Source organism: Peromyscus leucopus, chromosome 16_21 (genome assembly GCF_004664715.2).
Source record: "Peromyscus leucopus breed LL Stock chromosome 16_21, UCI_PerLeu_2.1, whole genome shotgun sequence".
Taxonomy (NCBI): Eukaryota; Metazoa; Chordata; class Mammalia; order Rodentia; family Cricetidae; genus Peromyscus; species Peromyscus leucopus.
Genome location: NC_051084.1, coordinates 14598158 through 14623652, shown reverse-complemented (window position 1 = coordinate 14623652; position 25495 = coordinate 14598158). Strand labels below are relative to the sequence as shown.

Sequence of the window (25495 nt, the reverse complement as noted above, 5' to 3'; positions counted from 1 at the left end):
CAAAGGTCAGGAAACGTCAGACAACAGGTATCGGAGCAGAGTTCAGTCGGAACATCCTCTGGTGGTGATGACTGCGTCCATTGCCCTAGGATGCACTTGTTTATCCAGCCCAGGAGATGGTGTGAGGAGATCCAGGCTAGGACCTTATGATGGGGGTGTCCTGGGTTATTCATGTGACATTGAGTTCCAGTTCCAGGAGGCAGAGGTTGAGGCTTGGGAGAGGGACAGAGAGATGGGGAAGAGAGAAGGGGGGCAGGGGGGGGGGATGGAGGCAGAAGCAGCCCAGGAGAGCCACCCAGAAAAGGCTGAGGTGGAATTGTCATCTGGAACCTTGATGGATGAAACTGAGTCTGGAACTGTGGGGGAGCACTTTCTGGGGGGTGGGGAGGATGGGGGGCTGCAGCTGCAGGGAGGGAGACAAGCCGAGGTGGGAAGGTGAGGGGAACAGTCCCGCTGCCCTTGGCTAGGTGCTCACTGCCCCTACACAGCATGTGGGGGTGGCAAACCACAGACAGGGTTCCTCCCGACTCCCAGGCAGGAAGCCAGAGATCTGGCTGGTCTGGGCTAGCAGGCTCTTTAGGGATAGGACCATCCCCATCCTCCCCTGGGGAGAAGAACGAGCAGGTCTCTGGGTCCCTTTTGCCAGGGCACTAGCCTCAGGCATTGGGCTCCACACCCATGGCCTCTTAGTGCCATGTTCAGGACACCACAGCATCCCAGATCACCGATTATGAAAATACATAATAACGGTGGGGTTCAGAGCATATAAAATAAAAAGAGCATCTGTGGCCGATAAAGATGGTCCCAAGAGAAAAATGGGAAAAGGTTTCATTTCACAGAACAGGAAAGCTGTATGGCCAGTGGGCGAATCAAAAGCTTTCCAACTAAAAAATAAAAATTACAAGAGGCACTGATGGACAGGTGGTGGTACCAGGCGCAGGCAGCACTCAGAAGGCAGAGGCAGGTGGATCTCTGTGAGTTCGAAGCCAGCCTGGTCTATGGAATGAGTTTCAGGGCAGCCAGGGCTATTACACAGAGAAACCCTGTCTTGAAAAAAACAAACAACAGCAACAACAACAAAAAAAAAAGGCACTGACCTCATGGGATAGCCACAATATGCAAATCAAGGGGGAGGGGCATTCTCCTTCATAAGGCATGATGGGAAGCCAGAGCACATGACCAAAGACTATGGGGGAAGGGTGGCCAGGGCCCCGCACCCAATGAACTGGAGACTAATTTATCTGAGAGGTGACTGGGCAGCTTGGAAAGAGCTCTGTTGCTGCCTAGAGTGTGGTGACGTCGGGAGCGTAGTCAGCGTAAGTGTGACAGCTGGGTGGTTTGGGAGCGCTAGTGTGAGCAGTAAACTGCTGAAGCGACACTGGCGGGTTAGAAGTCACTCCCAGGCCTCCTGGGTGGCCCCAACTAAGTCTCCGGTCTCCGGTCCTCCTGTGGATGGGGGAGTATTCATGTTGGTAGCTCTGCTCCCCAGGCTAGGTGAGTGGCTCTGAGGTCTCAGGGGACTCCTAAGTCCTAATGCCCCTCCAAGTACAGAAGCCAGGTGGTCCTGTGTCCAGGCTGGTGCTGGGGTCCCCCAGCCTTCTGCATTCTCCCCACTACGGCAGAGTCTCAGCCAGTCCAGAGCCCAGGCGCTTGTTCAGATGGGGGCCCCCTTCCCCTGTTCCGTCCATTTCCAGCTGCTGACACCAGGTGTCACTGAGGATGACCAGAAATGAGGGCTCAGGAGTCTCCTAGTGCAGGAATCCCAGGACTCAGAACTCAGGATCCCAGGGTAGGGGGCGGGGTAGGGTAGGATCGGGGGTGGGAGGGGGTGGGGGGGTACTTGATGTCGAGATGGGAAGGTTAGATCATCATTGGAGGATCTTTTTCCAGCCAGTGTGGCAGGTGACTGTCCTGTCCTGTGGGTGACAGAGGGCAGAGTCTCAACAACACTAGGGCACCTCTGAAGTTTGGCTGTATTCTGACAGCAGGTTAAGGTGACAAACCAAACTGGAAACAGGTGTAGACGTGAATGCTGTGCCGAGCAGGTCAAATGGGACAGAAGCAGCTGGTGTAGTGGAAATTTAAGGGTTAGCCTGGGCTACATAGAAAGTTTGAGGTAAGCAAAACACACACATACACATACACACACACACACACACATACACACACACAAAGAGACAGAGAGAGAGAGAGACAGACACACAGAGACAGAGACAGAGTCAGAGAGACAGAGACAGAGAGTCACTGCCACCAAATGAATTATCCAAAGATGAGAAGCAACATTCTAGAATTCACCCAGAGGGATTGGTACTCTAAAGAAAGCCAATCCAAGATGGAAAGAGCCCAACAGCAGATCACCTCCTCACATAGTAGCCTTTCCAAGGGGTCCTCTGTCCCTCCAGGGGAGCAGCGCCAGCCCCATGGAGATGGCCTGCACCTTCTCTGTGCTTTTTATAAACTGAGAATTCAGAGGCCAGCCTGGTCTACAGAGTGAGTTCCAGGACAGCCAGGGCTACGCAAAGAAACCCTGTCTCAAAAAACCAAACCAAACCAAAAAAGAATTAAAACATTAAGAGTAAATCGAGAATTCAGAGTCCAGGTGCATGAGAAGACAAGGGTAAGCAGGGTGTTGTGACATGAGGGGGATGGGTTCCCTGGGCAGTTACCACGACATCTGGAATGTACCCACTGCCTGTCCTCCAAAAATGAAGGACAGGACATCTCTTCTTTGGGAAAAGAGTCCCTTGGATACACCGAGGATTCGAGTAGTAGATCCCAATGCCCTGCAATTGTGCAGCAGCAGCAGCAGCAGCAGCAGCAGCAGCAGCAGCAGCAGCAGCAGCTGTCATGGTCCTGGTGGTCAGGAGGGCATCTTTCTCCCTCATCACCTCTTATGCCCGACTCATTCCTCAGCTCCGGTACACACCCCTGCTGCCTCCCCTCTGTTCATAAACACTGGCCATGCGCACGTCCCCAAGTGTCTCCCGCTTTGTTCATAAACACAGGACACGTGCACGCCCCTGCACTCGGGCACCATTCTGATGTTTAATGTGGAATTTACACGGACCCTTGGGTCACATTACTGTTCAACCATTTGAAGACACATCCCAGGGAACAAAAGGGTCCTTGGAAGCCCGAGTGCCAAACCCAAAGAAAAAGTACAGACCCGTTTCTGTATAAGAATATATTATTTAAAAGACAGTTTAAAAATAAAAATTCTGTACAGCATCATGAATTCCTGTTTTTGTATCAGTGAACAAAACAGTTCTTAGAAAACGTGGTCTGTGGCAGGTCATCGGGGGTCGTCTGGGCGTGACCGTCCTTGCGTGGAGGATCCTGTGAAGTCCCCCAGCCCTGTCTGCTCAGAGGCCACAGCTCAGCTGCTTTAACCAGTACAGTCTGCTGGAAAAAGAGGAAGACGGATTGTTGTCTCTGTGGGGACTGGAGATGGCACAGCCACAGGACCACGTGGGAAGTGAGATGGTAACAGAATGCACGTGATGAGAAAGCGGAAAGACCTGGAGTGGTGGAGCCAGCTCTGATCTTGCAGAGGACGCAGGTTCGAATCCCAGGATCCACAACCACCTGTAACTCCAGCTCCAACTGTGTATCCAGTGCCCTTTTTCTGTTCTCTATGGTACCTGCACTCATGTGCATATACATGCATACATACATACATACATACATACACACACACACACACTCACACACATATATGTAATTAAAATTTTTTTAAAAATCTTTTTTTTTTTTTTTTTTTTTTTTTTTTTTTTTTTTTTTTTTAAAGCAGATGTAGGGCTAGAGAGGTAATTCAGTGGTTAGGAACACTGGCTGCTCTTCCAGAGGATCCAGGTTCAATTCCCAGTATCCAGACGGTGGTTCACAACTGTCTATGACTTTAGTTATGATGCCCTCTCCTGGCCTCCACAGGCACCAGACATTCAAGTGGTGCACAGATACACAAGCAGGCAAACACACACACACAGCCAAAGGGGGTGCTAACTGGGGAATAACAGGGGACCAAGCCTGACAGGACAGGTGGATGTGGGGAAGGGCAGGAATGGATGAGAAGCGATAATGACATATATGTATGAAGACACCAGGGTGGTGAAAACCCTTCCTTGTATACTAATCTAAAAATTTAATAAACTATAAAAGAATGAGGTGGGGGCGGGGGAGATGGCTTACTAGTTAAGAACACTGGCTGCTCTTGCAGAGGACATGAGCTCAGTTTCCAGTACCCACATGGAGGCTCACAACCATCTGGAACTCCAATTCCAGAGGGTCTGATGCCCTCTTCTGGCCTCTGTGGACTCTAGCACACATGTGCTGCACCTACTCATGCAGGCAAACACGCAAACACACACACACGCACGCACGCACGCACACACGCATGCACGCAAATAAAATAAATCTAAAAAAAAAATGAGGTTGTCAGCCACACAACACATGCAGCCCGAATTAGACAATGTCAATGCCACTTTCCTCTCAAGACCATGACCTGGCTTCAAGGTTCACTGGCTGCCTCAGTATGGAACAGCAGTTCGCACAACTGCTCAAGTCCCAGTCATGTCACCGTGACCTTGGGCTTACAGACAAGAGGCCTGGGGGTTCCCAGAGGTGGGGACACGTGGCCATCACTTGCAAAGGTTTTACCAAAGGCATGTCTTGGGCTGAAGTCTTCTATGTTTCCCCTTCAAACTCAGCTTCTCCAGCTCCATGCATAACCTTCAGCAAACATGACACTCAACAGCCATGTGCTCAGTTAGAGTTCAGCATGCACCGTATCATGCACGGTAGCATGCACTGTGTGTGGCATTGGCTGGCTGAGTGGCTGTGCTGTGTGAGCCAGAGTCAGGGGACCTGCTCGTCGTGGTGGTGACGAGGGTAAATGCTCTTTAAAAGCTTCTAGTACTCCAGATGCACTTCACAGAATATTTCATCTCATGAGTGGCACACATTTTAATAATTAATCCTTTCTACAACCAATGTGTGAACCTTTCCAAATCAGAGCTCAGATTGTAATTGGGATATGCAGGATTCAAGCTGCACTTTTCGGAAAGCTGGCTGCATGCTGTGGTTTTGACTCTGCTCTCATTCTGTAAGTGCGGCAGGCAAATGATGGTTTGCAAGTGTCCCTGGACTGTTCGGGTGCTGATGTTCAGTCCCCACTGTGAGGTTAAAGGTGAGAACACCTGACTGTGGTGTTTGGGACAGGCTGTGGAGCAATTAGGATAGACAAAGGTGGACATCCCATGACTGAGTTTCTGGTGCTTTATGAGAAGAGGGTAGGGCCGGGCGGTGGTGGCGGTGCACGCCTTTAATCCTAGCACTTGGGAGGCAGAGTCAGGTGGATCTCTGAGTTCGAGGCCAGCCTGATCTACAGAGCGAGATCCAGGACAGGCACCAAAACTACAAAGAAACCCTGTCTCAAAAAAAAAAAAAAAAAAATGAGGGTAGGGGACCAAACACACACACACACACACACACACACACACACACACACGCACGCACGCACGCACGCACGCACGCACGCACGCACGCACGCACGCACGCACTTTGCCCTCCCCACATACAGTACTCCAGAGTCCGCCCACTTACTGTACACATTGAGATATCAGTTTGGAGGAGAGTGGCCTTCACTCTTTTTCGTATCTCTGTTCTTCTCTGTGGTGTTTTCGGGGCCCCCAGTTGTCAAGCTGTCTGTCTTCTTCTGTAACTAAAGAGAGCAAAGACCAAAGTCAGTCCTGGAGGTAGCAGGCCAGCTCAAGCAGCCTCTTGTCTCAGGGGGCGTCGGCTGCCTGAAGACACTCAGACACTCTCCAATGCAAAAGATGGCTGCCCACACATACATGTGCTTTCCAGATTTTCCAGATACAGCCTGGGTGCTTGTGACCTGCTTACAACCCACGACATCATCCTGGTCAGCAATGTCTGGACAAGCCGGCCATGGCCCATAGTCCCAGGCCTGGGGGTCGAGTTCCTGTTTCAGGCTCAGTGCTAGCACATCTTTTTCACGCCTCCTTCTCTAGGGCCAGGATGGCATCCTGGAGAGACCTGGCATTCCCATTCGGCAGTGGAATGTTGGACTGAAGACTCAGGTCCTCCAGAGCGATGGCTAATGGGATGGCCAGGGTGGCAGAGGCCTTTGCAGCCTTCCCATTGGAGTGTGGACTGGGAATGCCCTTCGGTGTGTACAGGTTCACCCTTAGCCTTTTAGATTTTCAGAGCCAGCATCTTGTGACTTCCTGGCAGGGGACTCAGGATTGCTGGTCTGTGCTTTCAGTCAACTTATATGCTTTTGCCATATATTTGTGACTGTGACATGTATACTGGGGGGTGTGCATTGGAAGATGTGGCTGAGGGAGATGTGACCAGTACCAGGCCACATCTGGGAAAGAAGGCAGAAAAGATGGATACAGGCCCCTCTATTACCGGGAAGCTTGGATGGATGGGTACTGAGCAGGAAATGAGAGCATGGCGGGCATCTTGGGTGGTGAGGTCACAGTGGCCAAGGAGAGGTCTGGAGTGTATAAGGAGTAGGAAAGCTTTTCTGGGTGCATGGGTGTCCTGGGAGGAGCAGGGGGTATTGTGGGTAGAGAAAGACTGCACCCGGCAGCCACATCAAGCAGGAGACATGGACTGAGTTCTTAGTGTCAGCGCTTCTGGAAGAAGAGATGTTCACACGGGCTCCAACAACAACAACAACAACAACAACAACAAAAATGCTGAATTGCTCATAGGAATCTGTGCCAAGAGTAGAGAGGCTCCTACTCTCCCCTGAGATCCTGCATCCCCAGGGTCCTAGAACCTCTCCATCCCCTGGACCACAGGAGTAGCTGAGCTGCCCTGTGTGCTCTGAGTCTGAAAGCATGGACCTGGGCGCTTGCTTTGTTCTTATGTCTTTTTCAATGAGGCCATCACTGAACAGGCATCCAGGCCTGGAGGAGGACAGGGGCCAGGGAGGTGCTAAGAGACACTGTAGAGGCTGTGATGCACAGTGGTTTGTTCTCCAGGCTCACACAGCTGTGTGCTGGCTCTCATCGGCCAGCACAGGAAAGCACTGCCCTTCTCTGGGAAGAGACTGCTTTTCGAGAGCATAGCATCTAGACCCCTTGTCTCACTGAGCTTGGCTCTGGTGCCCGCCCTTTGTACAGCCTGGCTGCAAGTCCCCGATTCGCCTGCCTGTGTCCTCTGCACTGCCTTTACCTCCTTCATGGCGTCGTCCATCTGCTTCAGCTCCTCATAGTGTTCTCGAGACTCCCAGAGTGGCCGTAGCATGGTCTCCTCGACAATGGGGAAGAGCTGGGGAGGGGAGGGTCCAAGGTCAGCCCGCCATTGTTAAGCTGCAGAGAACACTGGAGGACAGCTTGGGGTACCTGGGAGCCCCAGGGGTCTCACTTCCCAGTGGCCCCAAATCAAGGCCTTCAGAGAAACCCAAGGTGATGGGGTGTGAATCTCCTGGCCAGTTCCAAGTCCTGGAGACCCTGGCACAGACCCAACGGACCCACCCATCTCCCATTTCTGTCTCTGGCACAGATTCTCCCTCCTATAATTTCTCAGAGGACCCCAGAAAGCCTACTAACTCCTCTTGCCCCCCACTCCTTCCAGCAAGACAAGGGGTAGGTATGGCCTCAGAGGATCTTATGTAGGGGGACGGACCTGACAAAATTCCTGGTGGTGGTCATGGGAATGAAAAGGAGGTGGGTGGCTCTGAGACACCCGGAGAATGATGGGCAGGAGGTGGGGTGAGACAAATGGGTTGGCGAGAGATAAGTGTGTGTTTGGGACCCCGGGGGCTGGAAGTGGTGGCTTTAGGCAGGATGTGTGGGCAGCTCTGGGGCTTGGGAGGTGGAGGCACAGAGGTGGGTTCCCCAGCCCCAGGCACCAATTCCAGGTGCTCCTTTAAGGTGAGGCCTGGAAGGACAGGAGAGCCAACGGCTGGTACAGCTGGCCGGGTCTTAAGGCTGGCAGAGATGGGCAAAGTGGGCTCCAAGAGCCTGACGGTAGTCACACATGGAGCTCTTTGAAGAGCACCGGAGGGGGTGTCACTGGACACAGCAGGAGGAGCGGCTGCCAGGCAACCGTCACCGTGACAGCAGAGGATGAAGCTGTAGAGGGTTCATGTGTGCGCTCCTGCATACACAGTGCATACTCCCGAAATGTGCACACACACACACACGCACGCACGCACGCACGCACGCACGCACGCACGCACGCACGTGTGCCCCCGTGTGTCGACGGCTGCCGTACCACCGGTGGGACCGCTCACCTTGGTCACTGTTTCAAACATTGGGATCAGGACAAACTTGATGAAGCCAATCTGGGCCGTCGCTTTGGTCACTTTGTCTCTGTCCATGAACGGGGCCACAGGAAGGCCTTCCGATTTCTCGCGGTCGCTCTGCAGGGAACAGAGGGACGGTGACATGAAAGGCACAAAGGGCCCATGGACTCGGGCACACAGAGCAGCCCTGTTCTGAGGGGAAGGGCAGGACACGCCGCCCAGCTGTGATCCTCACGGTCACACAAAAGCAGTACAATGGCGAGGACACAGAGAGCCCGCGGTGCATGGGCTGGCTACACACAAGCCAAGGCGAGGTGAGCGGGTCGGAGCCATAGGGACCAGGTCTAGAGACAGACGGTTTACAAGGCTCCACTCGACAGCTCCTTGTCTGCATCATTTCATGCCTGGATCTCCCTGTAGCTATCCCATGAAGACCATCTTGCTTGCATTCACCCCTCCACAGGGGTCCTCCCTCCCCTCAGGTCTTGCTTCTTGACTCAGAGCCACATTTCTTGAGTCTGCTTCTAAAAGTGGCTCTGTGAGTGGCAATGGGTGGCAGCTTAATCACCCCTGTCCCCCCTTTCTTTCCTGGTGGCCGTGGTCTCACATCTATATTACAGCCTATGTTGTTTCTGCTGTATGTCTACACAGACAGTGATGTGGAGGCTGCTGGGGTGTGGGATGGATATGCCAATCACCCCGGTCGGCTCTTTCCGATGCAGCCCCGCCCACAGAGTGGGAAGGAGCACTCACAGTTCAGTGTCTCTTACCTGCATGAAATATTCTTCCAGTAAACAATCCACCCATGGTTCGGCCACCTCCATGGGACGGACTTCGTTGGAGATATCACAGCATTTTATGAGAATCATCTTCAGCTGAAAGAGACGCGGCATTGAGGGCCGTTGATGGCAGACCCCACACACCCACCGCTGCTGTGGATTGACTGGATTCGCCATCATAGGTGGGAAAAAAGGAGGGGATGGGGGTGGGGAGGGGTGCTGGCCATCGATGACCATGGAGTTTTCCACCTGGAAGGGCACTCTGCTACAGCACTTGGCACTGGGACCCTTGCAGTCTGGGTTTCCCAGTTTCCCTGAGGAAGGATGGGGTCCCATCGCACCCACAGAGCATCAGATCACAAGCTTTTAGAACATCAACTGTAAACCATCAAGTTAAAAATTGAGTGCGTGCGCAGGCTCTCCCATGCTGAAACTGTCTGACTCTGCAGCTCAGGCCGGCCTTTAGAACTCAAGGCTGGCCTTGAACTCCTATTCTTCCTGCCTCCCAGCTGCCTGGGTTACAGGTTATGTGTCACCATGCCTGGTTCTCAAAACAATGTCGTCGCAGGGCCAAGATAAGAAGATGCAAATTCAAGGTCTGCCTAGGCGACACTGAGTTCATGGCCCGCCTGGACAACTCAACGAGACTCTGGTCTCAAACTTCCAAGTGGAAACAGGGGTGGGGACATGGCTGAGCTACAGTACAGTATTTGCCTATCGCACACCAAGTCCACCGCCTTGACACGTAAAATAATTCTACAACTGTGGGAAATATAAGACGAAGATATAGAAAGAACATCTTTAAGAGGCAATGGTTAAGAAGGGTATTGGAAAGAGAGCCCAAGGGGGACCCCTGAGTGGTGGTGAAATGGTGTCAACAGAACAGTGGGGATGGGGGGAGGTCAGCCCAGCACTGCTTGCCTAGGGGCGTGTCCCTCAGGCAGAACCCTGATTATGGAACTGGAAGATTGCACAAACTCGTGCAAAAGGGCTTCAGCTCTGCTGTTTCCAAACACAGAGCTTTCCTGTGCTAGTCCGTCTCGGTGCCGGGGCGTCATGTGCTGCAGACAGCCATCCCGCGATGAACCGAGCATGTGACTGCAGGGTCCTGCATAGGTCCACTGCCTCCAGCCTCCACGCCACCCCAGAGCCCATGTCCCTTGAAGCACTGTCACGCGCCCGCTGCATCCTCTTGGGTGTGGTCTCCCAGGACTGTGTACTTCCTCCCAGGCAGGAGGCTAGCCACTCCCCCGGAGTCCAGCAGGGCTGGGGCAGGACAGTCAAAGGATTCTGCCCAAGTGTTTCTCCTGAGCTAGCTAGACCATCACCTCCGCCTGCTGTGGGAGCTGGTGCCTGGAGCTCTGGCCTTGGGCCAGGCACAAGCATCATTCAATACCGTGACCTTTCTGGATAAAAGTGGGGGCCACTGTCCAGGGTCTGAGGGTGAGCAGGCAGAAACGTCCATCTGAGGCACACAACCTTAAGCCATGGCCTGCCTGCTTTGCTGACTTTTCCATGTAGGAGAGGGAACATGGCCTGGCTACGCACAGGCCTTATGTCTGCATAGCGGGGCGGACCGACCCTTTCACTCTGGCTGGACCTTGAAGGACCTGTGGATATTTGCTGCACAGCCCCATTTCTAGTTCCTGGGCAGCGATCCTTCTTTGCTGCTCTGTATTGGAACTGGCTCCAGCCCAGAGGCAGTTACAAGCTTGGTCTGGATGGCCTCATGGGGGAACTGCCCCAGACTAGACACTGTGGCCTCGGTAGTGGCTGGGTCAGGCATGTGGATATGTCTTCGGGCTGCGTTCTGGGTACTTCTACTTCCTTGGCCCAGGAGCCCCACCTCCACCCCCCCTCCCCTCAGAGGCTTGGACTATGGACTTGTTCTCCCAGTCCTCTCAGTCCCTCCCCCAGCCTTTGGGGGCCCTGCAGTGATGCAAGTGCAGTCAGCCCGATCCTGTCCCAGGGAGAAGTGGAGCCCTGGGTGGCGGTTCCTCCCACACCTCCTGATCAGTGGGCAGAGACCAAGGTAGGCAAATCTGCCTGCGGTCTGGCTTATTGTCCTATCTACCCACCTTCACACTGGGCAGACCCTTTGAACTCCAGCCTGTCACGCAGCCCGGAAGCTAGCTTTCCTCATATCACAGAGGGAAATAAGGCATGCAGGGGACAGCCTGCTTGCTCCCCTCAGCCTCTTCTGATCGTCCTTGGCTTCATGCTTTTGGTCTTTCCCCAGACCTTAGCAGATCTTGCCATGGATGCCATGTGGCTGTACAGGAGCCCCCTTGTATCCCTGCTTTTGTGTTTTATGCTTTTAGTTACCTCAAAAAAACATTCAGTAGAAAGTTCCAGAAATAAATAGCCCATCAGTTTTAACCTCCATGCTGCTCTGCGCAACACAGAAAGATCTCCCGACATCTTCGTCCTACCCAGGATGGGAGTCTTCTTGCTGACTCTGGTCCATTTTGGACACATTGTCTACCCATTATCTACGGTGTGGTCCTCTTGTTATTCTGCCTTATTTTGGTGTTGGGCTCTTAAGGACCTAATTTGTAAGTTAAACTTTGTTGCAGAGATGTGTGTGTGTGTGTGTGTGTGTGTGTGTGTGTGTGTGTGTGTGAAGAGGAAAGTATACACAAGGTTTGTCCCCGCCCCCCCATGGCTTCAGGCACTCACTGGGATCTTGAGAGGTGTCCCCTAGGGACAAGGAGACAACTGTGCCTCTCTTCATTCCTTAGAAAGGGGGTGCTCCCCAGGCAGGGGGATCGGGATCTGTCCCTGGTCTATGGGCAGACTTCTGGAACCTAGTGCCTGTGGTGTGACGCCTTGCACAGCCTTGGTGCAGTGGGAAGGGGCTTGGACCTGCCTAGGCTCAGTGTGCTGGGCTCTGCTGACTCCCCATGGGAGACCTCAATTTGGGGGATGTGGGGATGCGGGGTAGCTTGGGAAAGAGGGCTGGGGGTGGGTGGGAGGAGGGAGAAGGGGGGATCTGTGAATAGTATGTGGAGTGAGTAGAAAATTTCTTAATAAAGAAAGATGAAAGAAAAAAAAAAAAAGAAAGGGAGTGCTCTTGGAGGCCCTGACTTGGGGAAGACACATCCTCCCACTGTTCGGGTGTTAGCTACAAGGGCCCTTCTTTCTCTGCACCTGTCTGCTCACTGGGAGTCAATCTTTTGTAGTAATGACCTCCTGAAGGCTCAGCGTTATGGGATGGGAAGCCACAAATTCAGCCCAACCTAAGAAAGGCATCCTCATTTACTGTCTGTCAGCTCCTCTGGAGGAGGCAAAGCGATGTTATTGGTTTTAAAGACTTATTTTTTTTTTTTATGTGAATGAGTGTTTTTGCTGCATGTATGCATATGTACTATGTGTGTGCAGTGCCTGCAGAGGCCAGAAGAGGGCATCGGATCCCCTGGATCTGGATTACAGGGTTACAGAATGAACCCAGGTCCTCTGCAACAGTTGTAAGACCTCTTAACTGCTGAGCCATTTTTCTAGCCTGGTATGTTTTAAAGAGACAAACAACTTTAAAAGAGACTATGGTGCATGTCTTGAAAGTAAGACACAGAACAATTAACTTAATCTCTTAATGCTGGGATGCTAACTGTTAATTATTTTGCTAATGCATCTTGCTCATTTTGAAATTAATTAATTTTTGAGATAGAGTCTCACACTATAGTCCAGGCTGGCTTGGAATTCATTATATGTAACCCAGGTGGCTCTGAAGTCGCTGCAATCTTTCTGCCTCAGCCTCTCTAGTGTTGGGATTACAGGGATGACCCAGCATGCTGGGTTTGCATTTTGCTTTTTAGAACACCATGCACACTTAGGCCACCTCCTTAAGGGAGAAGGTTGTCCTTGACCCATGGAGTACTCTTCAGGAGGCAGCCTTGTCCACTGCTGGCCCAGGAGGAATTGTGACACTGAAATCCAGTCACCCCAGTACTCCATGGCCAGGTGAGACACCCGGGTTCCTGGTTCTCCCAACAGCTATGGCTCAGCTTTCCAAAGACCCAACAGACACAACCTACCAGGGTCAGGTGCTCCTCATTACTATAGTCAAAGTTCTCCATTTTTTCTTTGAAAGAATCCATAATTTCAGCGTGCCTTGCCATGTCGGTGGCCAAGATCAATGTGATCATCCCCTGAATGGGAAGAGGACACAGTGTCACCATATACCAGGACCTCAGCGGGTGCTCCTCACACAGTGCTCTGAGCTCCTATGTGACCATCACTCACATGTGTGCTCTGTCTGTCTCTGTGCCATGTCCACAGCTGCAGATCACAGGCTGACAGGGTAACAGATGGGCCATCCCACTGACTCAGAAAACCAGGCAGATTTTAGCCAAGGCTCGAAGTCTCCTAGACTTAGTCATCTAGGTCTGTAATTAGCTCTGTGCAGAGCTTACTGACAGGTATTAATAATGGAGTTTCCAAGACAATTTTCCCTCTGTCTCATACAGAGTATCTAAGTCGGAACAGACTTGGTAACATTCCCACTATCAAGTTTATCAATGGGGATCCAGTGGGTTTGTAAATTATAGCTATGCTATGGTTTGAACATGGCTGATGCCCTCCTAAACTCAGGTTGAAATCTGGTCCCTAGAGTGACTGTGCTAAGAAGTGGGATCTTTAAGGAACGCTTGGGTTCTACCCTCAGGAAACAATTCATATTCTCCCCCACCCACCCAGCACTGGGTTAAATCCACAGGGAGTGAATTCCCACTCTTGCCCTTTGACCTTCTGCCCGAATCCTTCACCAGAAACTGAGCAGATGTAGATGCCAAACTCTTACTCTCCAGCCTCCAGAACTATGAGTGAAGATAAACCTCTCTCTTCGCTTTTAAAATTACCCAGTCTGTGGTATTTTATGATAGCAGCTGAAACTAGACTAAGGCAGTTACCTAAATACTGCTTTAGGAAAAGTAGCATAATCCAAAACTATAATCACACACCCATTCTTTGATTTCTTTTTCTGCCCATCTAGCTTTCCATGCATCTACTGTATTCTACTTGTCTAAATGTCTACCCATCCTTCCATCCATCATCCACTCACCATCTAACCATTTGCCATCCACCACCCATTCTTTCTTCCATCCTTCATCCAACCATCTGCTACCCACTCCCAACTCATCCATCTGCGCTCAACCTACCCATCCATCTTTTCATTCGCTATCCAACTGTCTGCCACCCACCCACCTACCCACCCACCCACCCACCTACCTACCCACCAATCCACCCATTTTGCACCCACCCACCATCTATTATCCACCCGCCCATCATCCATCCATCCCACAAAACATTTACATGACATCTCTCTACTGGGTGTAGAGCTTCACTTTCCCAAGAAAATAAGACCTCCAGCCTCAAATGCCAAAGTCAAAGAATCAATATGGAGAATCTCAAATGTCTATTTCTTTTGTGTAGTGTGTGTGTGGGGGGGCGACACATCACCTTGCATTTTGAATTATGAACATTTTTTTCCTGTAAAGACTGTTATTAACAGAACATTCTGTTATCCCTCAACATCTTCAATGGCAAATTGTTTTGTACGTGTGAGTGTGGGTGCACACATGCCATAATTAGTACATGTGGCGGTAGGGGGACGACCTTGGTTGTTGGTCCTTGCTTTCCACCCTGCGTTAGGCAGGGTCTCCTGGTGTTTATGGTCAGTGTACACCAGGCTCACTGGCCTGTGAACATCAGGTCATTCTGCCTCCCATTTCCCCCATAGGTGTGCACTGGACTGATAGACACCAGTACCACTGCGTCTAGCTTTGATGTGGGTTCTGGGGATTTGAACTTAGGCTGTCTGGCTTGTGCTTCACCATTTATTCTCCGAGAAAATATTTTAAAAACTTGGACGAATGATTTTTGTTTCCAGAAAAAGACTTACTTTAAAACTCTAACGTTTGGAGTAGGACAAGCCTTGTTGTCCCCATGGTGGCCAGCATGAAGAAGATCCTATCGGCGGGGAGTCATTGTCTACACTTCCAGTTAGATGACCGTCTTTCTCTTTGGGAATGCTGCTTGATGTACCTTGCTGGAGACGGCCACACACTAAGGGACGCTCCATCAGGCACTCTGGGCAGTCACTGGGGGGCGCTGGGCCTGTGTGGCCATCTCTCTTCCTAGCATGCCCTTTACCCACTGTAGAGAAGGGTGGCTGGAGTTTGTCATAACAGACTATGGCACACACTTGGGGGCGGAGCTGCAAACATGGGAGAGAGGGTGGAAGCCTACAGATAGAGAGGGCTGCACCATGGATCAGCGATTCAGTATCAACTGTCGTCATGCACTACACACAGGTAGCTTTGAACTTCTCAGACAAACAAGGAAATAATGGTCTATGAGGTGGCTGGTCTTTGAAATGCCATGCTTCTAAGTTCTCCAGGAAGGAGGCAGGTAAGCCTTTCCCCCACATTCACTTAGCTGTGTGGGGAAAGAGGCCAGCTGAGACTCGAAGGGCACAGTCCCCAAGGGATGACAACACATGGCCCTCAGAGAGCCCGGGGATGCTCCTTATGTGCGCAGCCTGAGTGGCCTGGCTGAGTGCTGCTGGCTATGGGGATATATAATCCCTTGTAGTTCTGGGGTCTGGAGGCCAAGATGAAGGTACCAGCATGTGCTTGTTTCCCCCAAGGCTTGGGAGAAGGCTCCTTCCTGCTCCTCATAGGTTCTGGGGGCCAGAAACCCCTTGACTCTGTCCATACCAATATCTGCCTCTACCGTCCTACGGCCTTGTACTGTCTTCATGTCTCTCCTCTGTCCCTCATAAGGACATCTGTCATTGGTTTAGGACCCAATCCACAGAAGCACCTGGAGATCTTACTTAAGTAGGTATGCCAAGACTCCTTTTTTCCAAATAAGGTCTCCTTCACAGCTGCGGGTCAGCTACCCACTGAACCACTTCAGACAGGAGTCACTCTGGGTCCTTCCATCCCTTGTAAGGACAGGACCTTTTGCATGGGGAGGGCAATGGTTTTTTTTTTTTTTCTTTCTTTCTGAGACAGGGTTTCTCTGTGTAGTTTTGGTGCCTGTCCTGAATCTCGTTCTGTAGACCAGGCTGGGCTTGAATTCACAGAGATCTTCCTGGCTCTGCCTCCTGAGTGCTGGGATTAAAGGCGTGTGCCACCACTGCCCAGCCTGGAAGGGCAATGTTTTAAGTGACTAGAAGTGTTTGTCTCAGGGCAGGAGTGACAAGATGGAATAATCAGTTAGGGCCGGTCATGATGGAGATGAATGACCAGGTCCTACTTGGTGGGTGACAGTAGCTGAAGCTACATGGTAGATATCAGCTTACCAGGCTGCATGTAACAGAGGTGCCTGTCCAAGCCCCCTACTGCCTTGGGCCAATGACTTCCCTTTCTTTCCTCAGTTTCTTCCCTGACCCCAGGGACACAGGAATCATCTCAAAGGGAGCCATGAGGGTTGTATTCATGGCAGTGACATGCGGGCGACATCAGGTGTCTACGGCAAAGGCCCATCTCCTTGGGGACCACTTTGGGTCCTGGAGGAAGCAGATAAAGTGGGCTGGTTCCAGGGTCCCTGGTGGGTACTGCTGTAGCCAAGAGCCTCCGAAGCGTGGGGCTCTGCTCGGACCCTATGAAGCTCTGGCCCCACACACCTGCCTGATCTGCCTGAAGCCCTCAGGTGGCACGTTGGAGAAGATGTTGCATTCGGGCCTCGCCAGGATCTGGAAGGCAATGGCGCAGTGGTGATTCTCCAGTGGCGAGATGTCGTTGTAGCGCACAGCCAGTTCTGTGCGGGCGTTGATCTGGTACCTAAGATGTGTGGAGAGAGAGGGAAGTTCAGGCACCCCGCCACTGGCATTTGTACGCCATGGTGTACATGGTTCCTGCAGAAGTTGGAAGTGCCTAAGGCCTAATGACCAGATGCCATTTGCTCACACCAGAAACTCGCTTCACTTGAACCCAAGACTCTCATGCTCCTATAACTAGATATCCCTGGCCTTCAAGTCTAACCCGTGACCTCAGCTCTCTCTCCAGGGTGATGCCTTGAAGGCATTGAGGTTCCAGAAACTGTCATATTTTCAGTATATGCAAAGACAAGATTTCAGGAAAGGGAAAACAGGTTTCTCACCCCCCCATGTATGTATAAATACGCATATTTTAACACATATATTAACAGGATCTCATCTATAGCCCAAGGTGGCCTGGAACCTGGGATCTTTTTGCCTCACTCAGCCTCTAAGAGCTGGGGTTACAGGAAGAGCCCTACTGTGCCATTCTAAGGGCTGAATTTTGAGGTTAATGCTAAAATTAACTCTTTGCCAGTCTGTTGTTGGCAGCTGTGGTGATCAATAAATGTGCAGAAAGGTAATAAATGAGTTATTGGGCATGCCTCTGAGGAGTACTCATGGCCCCACTTGGCATCTATTCTGTCCTGAGGAGTAGACATGGCTAGACCTGGACTCATTTTGTACTGACAAATGGATGCATGGCCCCAAGGACATCTGATGTCCCTGCACAAAGGTGCATTAGAAAAAAACCTATGTGTCACTGAATGCAAGCCCACACCGTGACGAGGGACTTTGTCAATACCATGGGTAGCATTCTACCTAATGGAGACAGGAGGTGCTTAGTGGCCCAGCCCTGCAGTCCCCCAGCCCCACCCCCACTCATTCTAGCCCTGACCCTCTGCCTGTGCCTTTGGAAGTAGCCTGGAGAGGGAGCACCCTGGCAGAGAATAGTATGAAGTCCCACTGTCCCCCGCCTCGGGGAGGGGGCAGGCTGGTGCTGCCATGTGCCTTTAGAGCCTGGGGCTGACACAAAGGGATTGTGGCTGCCTGTATGGTTTGGTAACCTTGGAGGTACCCTCCCAGGGGAGGCCCAGGGCTCTGGATCAAGTCCAAAGCCGAGAACTGCATCCTGCAGGGTTAGGGGTCTAGGCGGGCAGCTCCATCTGAGAGCGATTGAAGGGTGAGCTGAGTTCCCCTGGGAGCAGGGGCACTTTTCAAAGAAGAAACGAGAAAGAAACCCCACACGTACGTGTTGTTGTACCCTGGGTGGTCCAGGTCATGGCAGATGGCTGCGGTCATCAGGACCAAGATGTCCATCTGGGAAAACTTCTCCTGGATTAGGTGAGAGTCAGGTGTCTGTCCTCCTCATGGGAGGGCAGGAGGGGTGGGTGGGGACAGACCGGGCTGCAGTGACAGGGGAGGACACAGTCCCTGCAGGGGTCGTAGGCCCCCTGGGCTGGGGGAGTGGAGGGCGCAGCCAGTCAGCAGGGTTAGGGAGGGAGGGTGGGGGCTGGCAGGACCCACCTGGAGGCCACAGAGCCAGACCATGCTGTACATCATCTGCGTCACACAGAAGCAGTGCCGGAAGTTGTGGAAAGGGTTGTTCCTGTAGTTGTCGTGCACGCAGAGCTGTGGGGGAGGGGAGGGTTAGCTCACGCCCCCTGCTCCCATAAGGCTCCCAGAGCTTTGCATGTTCAAGGCCAAGGCCTCGGGTGTTCCCAAGTTCACCATCACAGAACCATGTGGCCGGGGAGCCCTGCAATGTCCCACCACTGTACAACCTGGGGGCAGGGACTCAAGTATCCCCCAGGTGTCTGCTGAGCCACACTGGGATAGAAAGCTGGGAGTGGGGCAGGGATCATTCCACCAGGGGCTCTAGGTTCCCAGGCAATGGGACAATTAACAGGCTTTCAGTTCTTGATTCACAATAACGTTCTATCTCTTAGAAAAAGATCTGCTACTAAGCACCCAGGCCTACCCCCATACGCATACAGCCACCCACACCATACACAACCCTGATGCACACACTCTCACAAACTCCCAGAGACACGCTCTCACATCCACATGGCCACAGAGACACACACTCTGACAACCACACACATTCTCACATGCACACTCCCAGACACACACACACACACACACACACACACACACATTTATACACTCATAGACATAACCACACACACTCATATCATCTCCTTACCCACACCCCCAGACACACATGACACCCCCCAACTCCACACACCCCTGCTTTAGTGAGCTGCCTTGTGGGTCTCTCCCTGATGGTTATACCAGTTCCTCACGGCTCTGAGGGCATGGGAGGACAGATGGGACAAAGGACCTCACAGACCTCCCCTGGTACAGACACCCACTCTGCAGAAGCCCACTGCCACTAGGAAATGCAGGGTAGGCCATTCCAGCGTGAGGGGGGGGAAGAAGTGACAGGTCCAGATGTGGGCTCCGTCACTTACCAGCCACCTGCGGAGTGTGATGGGGTTGATGTTGAAGTCCCTGACCAGGCCGAGGTCATGGTACATATGCTCTAAGCAGCTCAGCATCTGTGGGAACGGGGTCAGGGGTCAGAGGTCAGGGGTCAAGGGGAGCAGGCAGGCCAGGTGACCCTCTTTCTCATGCATTGTCCTGAACAGTGCCACCAAGGTGACCGGGGAAGGGCAGAACAGGTCAATTGTAGGATCACCCAGATGGTGCTGGGGTCTGTGACAACCTGTATGCCTCCTGAGAGTGACGTAACAAGGTCAGAAAAGCTCATGGGCATTCCAGTCATGATAACAACCCTGTGTAGGGAGATAGGACTTCAAGGGGTGACACCAAAATGACCATAACCAGAGTAGAGTGTTAAGTGTTCAGAGGACGTTCATCCACCATGCATGTGGGCAGGGCTGTCTGTCACTGAGGGCCACCTCTTGCTTGCTCAAGGCTAGAGATGGGAAGGGCTTTGGTGAGCTGGAGTCCGCTCCTCTTGTTGGGACTGAAGATGCCTTCTAACGTCTTGATCTGGAGGGTGGACCTCTTGTCCGGACAAATCTGATTTCCAGGGATTCGGTCGTCTTTGGACACTTGGTGTAGGGTGAGACAGATGTGGTGTTTAATTCTGCTGTCACCTTTTTTCAGGTCTCTGCAAACATCTCCCAGAGTTTTGACACTAACTAAGCCCGTGAGGAATAGATGAGGAATCTGTAACTAAGCCTGGCTAGAGAGGCTCTGCTTCCGAGAGAAGCAGGTCTCACGGAGACAGCAGATCTGCAATACAGAGGAATGGGACAGTCCTGTGGACACATGGCATGACCCCAACAGAGAGCGCCTCCCCTAGGCCACACATCAGTGCCTGCCTGGTCCTGGGCACCAGTGTCCTGGTACCTGCACAGGGCAACGGTGGTCAGTGCTGCAGCCTGGCCTGTTTCCCTTGCATTTGAGCACCAGGGGGCAAATCCATGTGAGGGACTGAATTGTGTCCCATCAACATAGAATGTCGAGGCTCCGCTGTAACACCCCCACCAGCATGACCATACTGGGGACGGGGCTTTTACAGAGGCAACCAAGATAAATGTGGTCATCAGCAGGGGCACAACTCAATTTGAGCATGACACTACTGTAGGGACAGATCAGGACACAGACACACAGAGATGACTGAGAGAAGATGCTAAGGGGACAGTGCAGGAATGACCAACCCAAGACACCTTGACCTTGACCTGCCGGCTCCAGGACAATGAGACAATAACACACTGCTGTGGATGAAGCCGCCCAGACTCTGGTGTTTGACAGGGCCGACTGACAAAGGAAGTGTGTGCAGGCCACCAAGCTCCATCCCTTTTGTTATGCGGTATGTATGGGCTGGGAATGCTGCAGTTAAGGCGAAGTTTTGTGACTACAATATGCCAATTCTGTTGGGAGCAGAGAATTCTACAGTTATCGCAAAGAGTTAATTTGGGAAACAGAAAAGAGTCTCTCCCCCAGACCTAGGGGAACTCAGGCGGTCACAGAGCGTCCCGAGAGCATGCTGGCCATGCACTCATCTTCCTTGAGAAGCCAATGGCTTTGAAGATGATGGCCCTAGAGGGCGTTTCCTGCAGAGTGACAGGTGTTCTGGCCCTGGCTCCGTGGGTGCTGGCAGTCGCCATCCCTCCAGAGCTACCAGCCTTCCCACCTCCTGAATGCCAGCCCTCAGGCCCCTTGGGCCATAGCTCCAAACCATTGTTTTGGCTCCAGAGGCCCAGACAGTGTTCTGAGCAACCCCGGAGAGATGAAACATTTGCTGTAAAATCACAGTTGAGAGACGCAGAGATCTGCCAGACACAACCATCTGCTGCCACTTCTGTGATGGACATGGTGGCTTCGGAGCAGTCGTGATGGTCTGTCTGTTCCCTTGACAGTCCTCAACCCCAGCTGAGTACGTGCGTGAGTAAGCGGTGGCTCCTGGAGACGGTGATGAACACTGATCAAGAGGGGAGGACTTCCAAGGCGACAGCGGGTGGTCCTTCAGTGTGGCAGAGCCGCCACCTTACTGTCTGCAGCCTCAGGATGAATCCCCAAGGGACCAGAGGCACCGGAACAACGTGAGATCACATCCTGGATTAAGTTTGAGGAGAGCACTGGGTAGAGCTGTGGGTGGATGTGGCATTGCCCCCATTGGAAAAGAGAGGCGAGCCACCCACAGGGCCCTGATGCTCCTTGCCATCTCAGGCCTGGGTGGCTGCCCAGGTCCTCAGTGTATGTTCAGTTACGCATCTTTGCCATCCACAACACTTGAATTTTCCAGAGGCCAAGGCTCTTGATTTTGGACATTTCTGGCTTACCACCTGAAGGCAGCGAGGAGCCTCCCAAAGCATCCTGCTAGTCTCTCTGGCCAAAGCTATGGGGAGTGGAAGACGTCACATGGCTGGGTCCAGCTGTAAGAGCCACTCACTTTGCCCACTTGCCAGTCAGAGAGCAGCTGTGACCATGGTCTGTGATGGGTGATGCTTCTATTACGGATGCATGAATTCTTCAGCCTTGGGGACAACCTTCACCTGCCACCACAGGCAGCATTGTGCTCGGAGGCTCCATGGAGCAGGTAGCAGTGGCAGAAAAAACCTCAAGAACTGGTTTCTTTCTTTCTTTCTTTTTTTTTTTTTTTTTGGTTTTTCGAGACAGAGTTTCTCTGCGTAGCTTTGCGCCTTTCCTGGAACTCACTTGGTAGTCCAGGCTGGCCTCGAACTCACAGAGATCCGCCTGGCTCTGCCTCCCGAGTGCTGGGATTAAAGGCGTGCGCCACCACTGCCCGGCAAGAACTGGTTTCTATGCAGCTGCTCTCACTAGAGACTTTGGCTGGTTAAAGTCAGTGACTGGGCATTGAGACCATCCCAGAAGCAGGGCTGGCCACCCCCTGGTGGGAGGATCCACGTTCTGAGCCACCTCTTGTCCCTTTCTTTGTCAGGGTCTCGCTCTGCCCAGGCCCAAGAGGTAATCACACGGACATGTCTCTTCAAAGCCTTGTCTGTTTCTGGTATCTGTGCTCAGGGGACTGTGACCCCACACGGACCTGGGAGGGCTGCACATCTAAGGCACTGCCTGAACGTTTGATTTCTGCGTGCCAGCCCCGCCCCTCAGAGCTGGAGCGTGGAGCCCTCGTCAGCTGTACCTCTGGTGGTTTGTTGATGGGCTGCTCTTCCAGGTGAGCTGGGCTGGGGCCTGCCTTCCTGTTGTGTTGTTTTTGTTTGAGTGTGTATGTGCTGGGAAGTTGTATGTGTGTGTGTGTGTGAGGGTGTGTGCACGAGGATGGGCGTGCATGAGTGTGGAAGCCAGAGGTTGATCTAGTATCTTTCTTCCTTCCTTTATTTTTTTTTTGGGGGGGGGGCGCGCGTGTGTGTGTGTTGAGACAGGGTGTCTCTATGTAACAACCCTGGCTGACCCGGAACTCACTCCGTAGACCAGGCTGGTCTTGAACTCAGAGATTTGCCTGCCTCTGTCTCCCAAGTGCTGGGACTAAAGGCGAGCGCCACCACCTAGCAATGTGGTGTCTTTCTTGATTGCTATCCACCTTATAACTGAGGCAGGATCTATCTCTTGAATACAGAGCTCACTAATTAGACTGACTAGTCTATCTAACTAGCCTGCTCCGGGCATCTCTGCCTCCCTTGTGCTGAGATCACAGGCAGTTGCCACACCCACCAGATGTTTACACTGGTGCTGTAGATCCGAACCCCAGTCCTCACTGTGTACAGCAAGCTCCTTTAGCTACTGAGCATCTCCCAGCCTGGTCTCTGCTTTCCTGGCCAAAATTCCTCAAAGGACTTCTTAGGCTGGGAAGGGACATGCTGGAAGAAGTTTATTTGGGAAATGTGGGGACCCTCTCGTCTAAAGGCACAAAATCCCATTTGCTACATCTGGCCTTGTTAAAGGGAACAGGGAACATTTTTTTTTTTGTCTATATCCACAAGCCTATGCTTTGGAAAAGCTAGGAAGAGTCCTCTCAGGTTTTGGTGAGTTCTCCATGAGGAGGAGACTTATTCTTTCTCCATGTTGATAATTCTTAGCGAATGAGAAATTTTGAAGGGATATCTTCCTGTCAAAAGAGACTCCCATCTCTGCAAATCTTACATAGCCACTATCTTGTGTCCAGCTGCCTGGGGGCCTCTACTGGCCGCTCTTCTCAGCAGGATACTCCTTAGGAGGCCCCTCTCTGCCGGAAGTAGCTCTTCCAAGCAGCGGCTCCGCCTCCGCACAGCTCCATCTCCCCATGCCTCCTACAGATACAGGGTGAACCCAGCCTGGGGCCCGGGTTCAGATGGTGGCCACAGGGGCACTTGGTGTCATCAGAAGGCCAAGGGTTGCTTTTTTATTTTTTATTTTTTAGCTCAGGTAAAGCCCCTTTGCCTTGGGCTCTGTCTCTTGTGTCCCTTTGAGCACATTGCGTGTCATTTTGATTTAAATGTTGGGGTTTTATTTCAGGGGTGCTTAACTTAAAAAAAAAAAAAAGAGACAGGAAAAAAAAATACACAGGAAGACTAGCCCGGACACGGTCCCCATTCAGGATTTACAGTCCTGAGCAGCTGTCCCCAGTGACTGGAGAACCCGGAGGTCCCTCACCTACCTCGTTGGGTTCCCAAAGCCAGACATCGAAGGTGGGCTTCCGCAGGGCTTCGATGGTCTCTGGGGAGAGCAGGTACTGGAAAGGATGGGAGCGGTGTGTTAGCCAGACGGTCGGACTTCTGTGAGTGAGAGCGGCTGTGGCCGAGGCCTGCGTGAACACTCTCTCCATTCTCCAGTCCTCCTCACAGACACTATACAGACTCAGGGCTGCCTTTCTCTGGAAACTGTCAAAGGAACTCTCATCTGTAGTGGCCTGGGCTACTAGGGACTCCCAGCACCAGGGACTCCTAGGAACATTTGAGTGACAGAAATGTTCCCTCTGTTTATCATGACGGTAATTTCATGACTACACGTGTCAAAGCTCACAGTGTTCAGAGTCTAAGACAGCTCCGCAGCTGTCAACCAGACCTCAACAGTCAAAGCTATATAAAGTGAAGAGAAGGGAAATAAACCACTGGACATAGGTTCAAATCCCTGATGAGAAGCTCTGCTGGGTTTGTCTTGTGAGGAACCACCCCTGGAAAGTTAAGCCACACGCTGGCTGAGGAAGGCCTCAAGCCGAGGTTGGGTCCACTGGGCACCGAGGTTTAGGGTGAACTGTCAGAATCAAGGCCGATATTCTAGACTGCCATTCGGGTTAGCCTTCTTCATTTTTTAAGAAGGGACTGTTGTGAAGGCTGGCTCAGTTTTCCCAGGTCTGGGTTGTGTAATCCCTGGACAGGATCGCAAAAGATGTTGAACATATTTTCCCATGTGGAAAGAGGTTCATCTCCTGGATGATACTCAGTGCAAGGCTTGGACCGATGTGGAGCAAATCATTGCCTAGTGGGCACCAGGGAGCTAGGAGGGCTTCCAGGAGAACCTGTGGGTGGTTGGCCTAACCTTAACGCAGAAGAGCGAGCCAGGGTTTAAGCAGAGGCCATCGCTGAGAAGGTGGCGCTCTTTGTAGGCATCTGAAACAACTTAACTCCGGGTCATAGCTACTTGACTCAGGGCTTGGCTGCTTTTAAAACACAGAAAACTTTTGTGCAAAGCTTTCCATAAAAACTCTGTGCTCTTCAGGGACAGGGGAGCCAGCGATGCCGATTATTAAGAACCTTGTTAAAGTCCCTTGGTGGAATGTTTGTACACAGATGTCTTTTACAGTCGGTTGCGGGCCCGGGAGGGAGCCAGAAGGGCTATTACCTCCCCCGCTCTGGAATGGCTTCTCTAAACAAATGTCCAAGAGAAAAATATCCTGCCTGACAACTTTCCACCCTTCCTGCGCCCGTGACAGGAATAGAGAGGGGCTGTTATCACTGCGCAGAGTGAGGGGCCAGCCTGGGCTCCCATGTCCTGGGTCTGGGGGGGGGGGGACGACATAGAGCTAGAATTGTCCCTGGACCAGAAACCCGTCTCACCTTGGGATAAGTGGGGACATCGCGTCGAGGTGTCAACTTCTTGTTATCCAGAAAACTGTATTTACAGGGACAGTTGGTCCTGGAGGGCAGAGGAAGAATTTAGTTACGGCCGTGGGCTCTGGCTGGGAGGCGCCCCGTGTACTGTTCAGGGCAACAGAGCAAAGGGAACACCCAGCCC

General features: G+C 52.2%; 1 protein-coding gene across 3 annotated transcripts in view; it reads right to left on the bottom strand.

The window, feature by feature from the left end:
- Window positions 1-3021: 3021 nt before the first annotated feature.
- Window positions 3022-25495, bottom strand: part of Pde9a (phosphodiesterase 9A) — a 95083-nt gene continuing 72609 nt past the window's right edge. For 2 of the 3 annotated variants that reach the window (XM_028885059.2, XM_037200254.1), the window contains 12 exons: window positions 25318-25396; window positions 23919-23993; window positions 19300-19386; window positions 18353-18457; window positions 18078-18160; window positions 16694-16850; window positions 13098-13211; window positions 9055-9159; window positions 8273-8401; window positions 7210-7305; window positions 5602-5719; window positions 3022-3402 (listed from right to left, as the gene is read on the bottom strand). In XM_028885059.2, coding sequence (XP_028740892.1) covers window positions 5618-5719; window positions 7210-7305; window positions 8273-8401; window positions 9055-9159; window positions 13098-13211; window positions 16694-16850; window positions 18078-18160; window positions 18353-18457; window positions 19300-19386; window positions 23919-23993; window positions 25318-25396 — 1132 coding nt within the window. In that variant the 3' untranslated portion in view covers window positions 3022-3402; window positions 5602-5617. The remainder of the gene's footprint in view (window positions 3403-5601; window positions 5720-7209; window positions 7306-8272; window positions 8402-9054; window positions 9160-13097; window positions 13212-16693; window positions 16851-18077; window positions 18161-18352; window positions 18458-19299; window positions 19387-23918; window positions 23994-25317; window positions 25397-25495) is intronic. The other variant, XM_028885060.2, reaches the window with a different exon arrangement.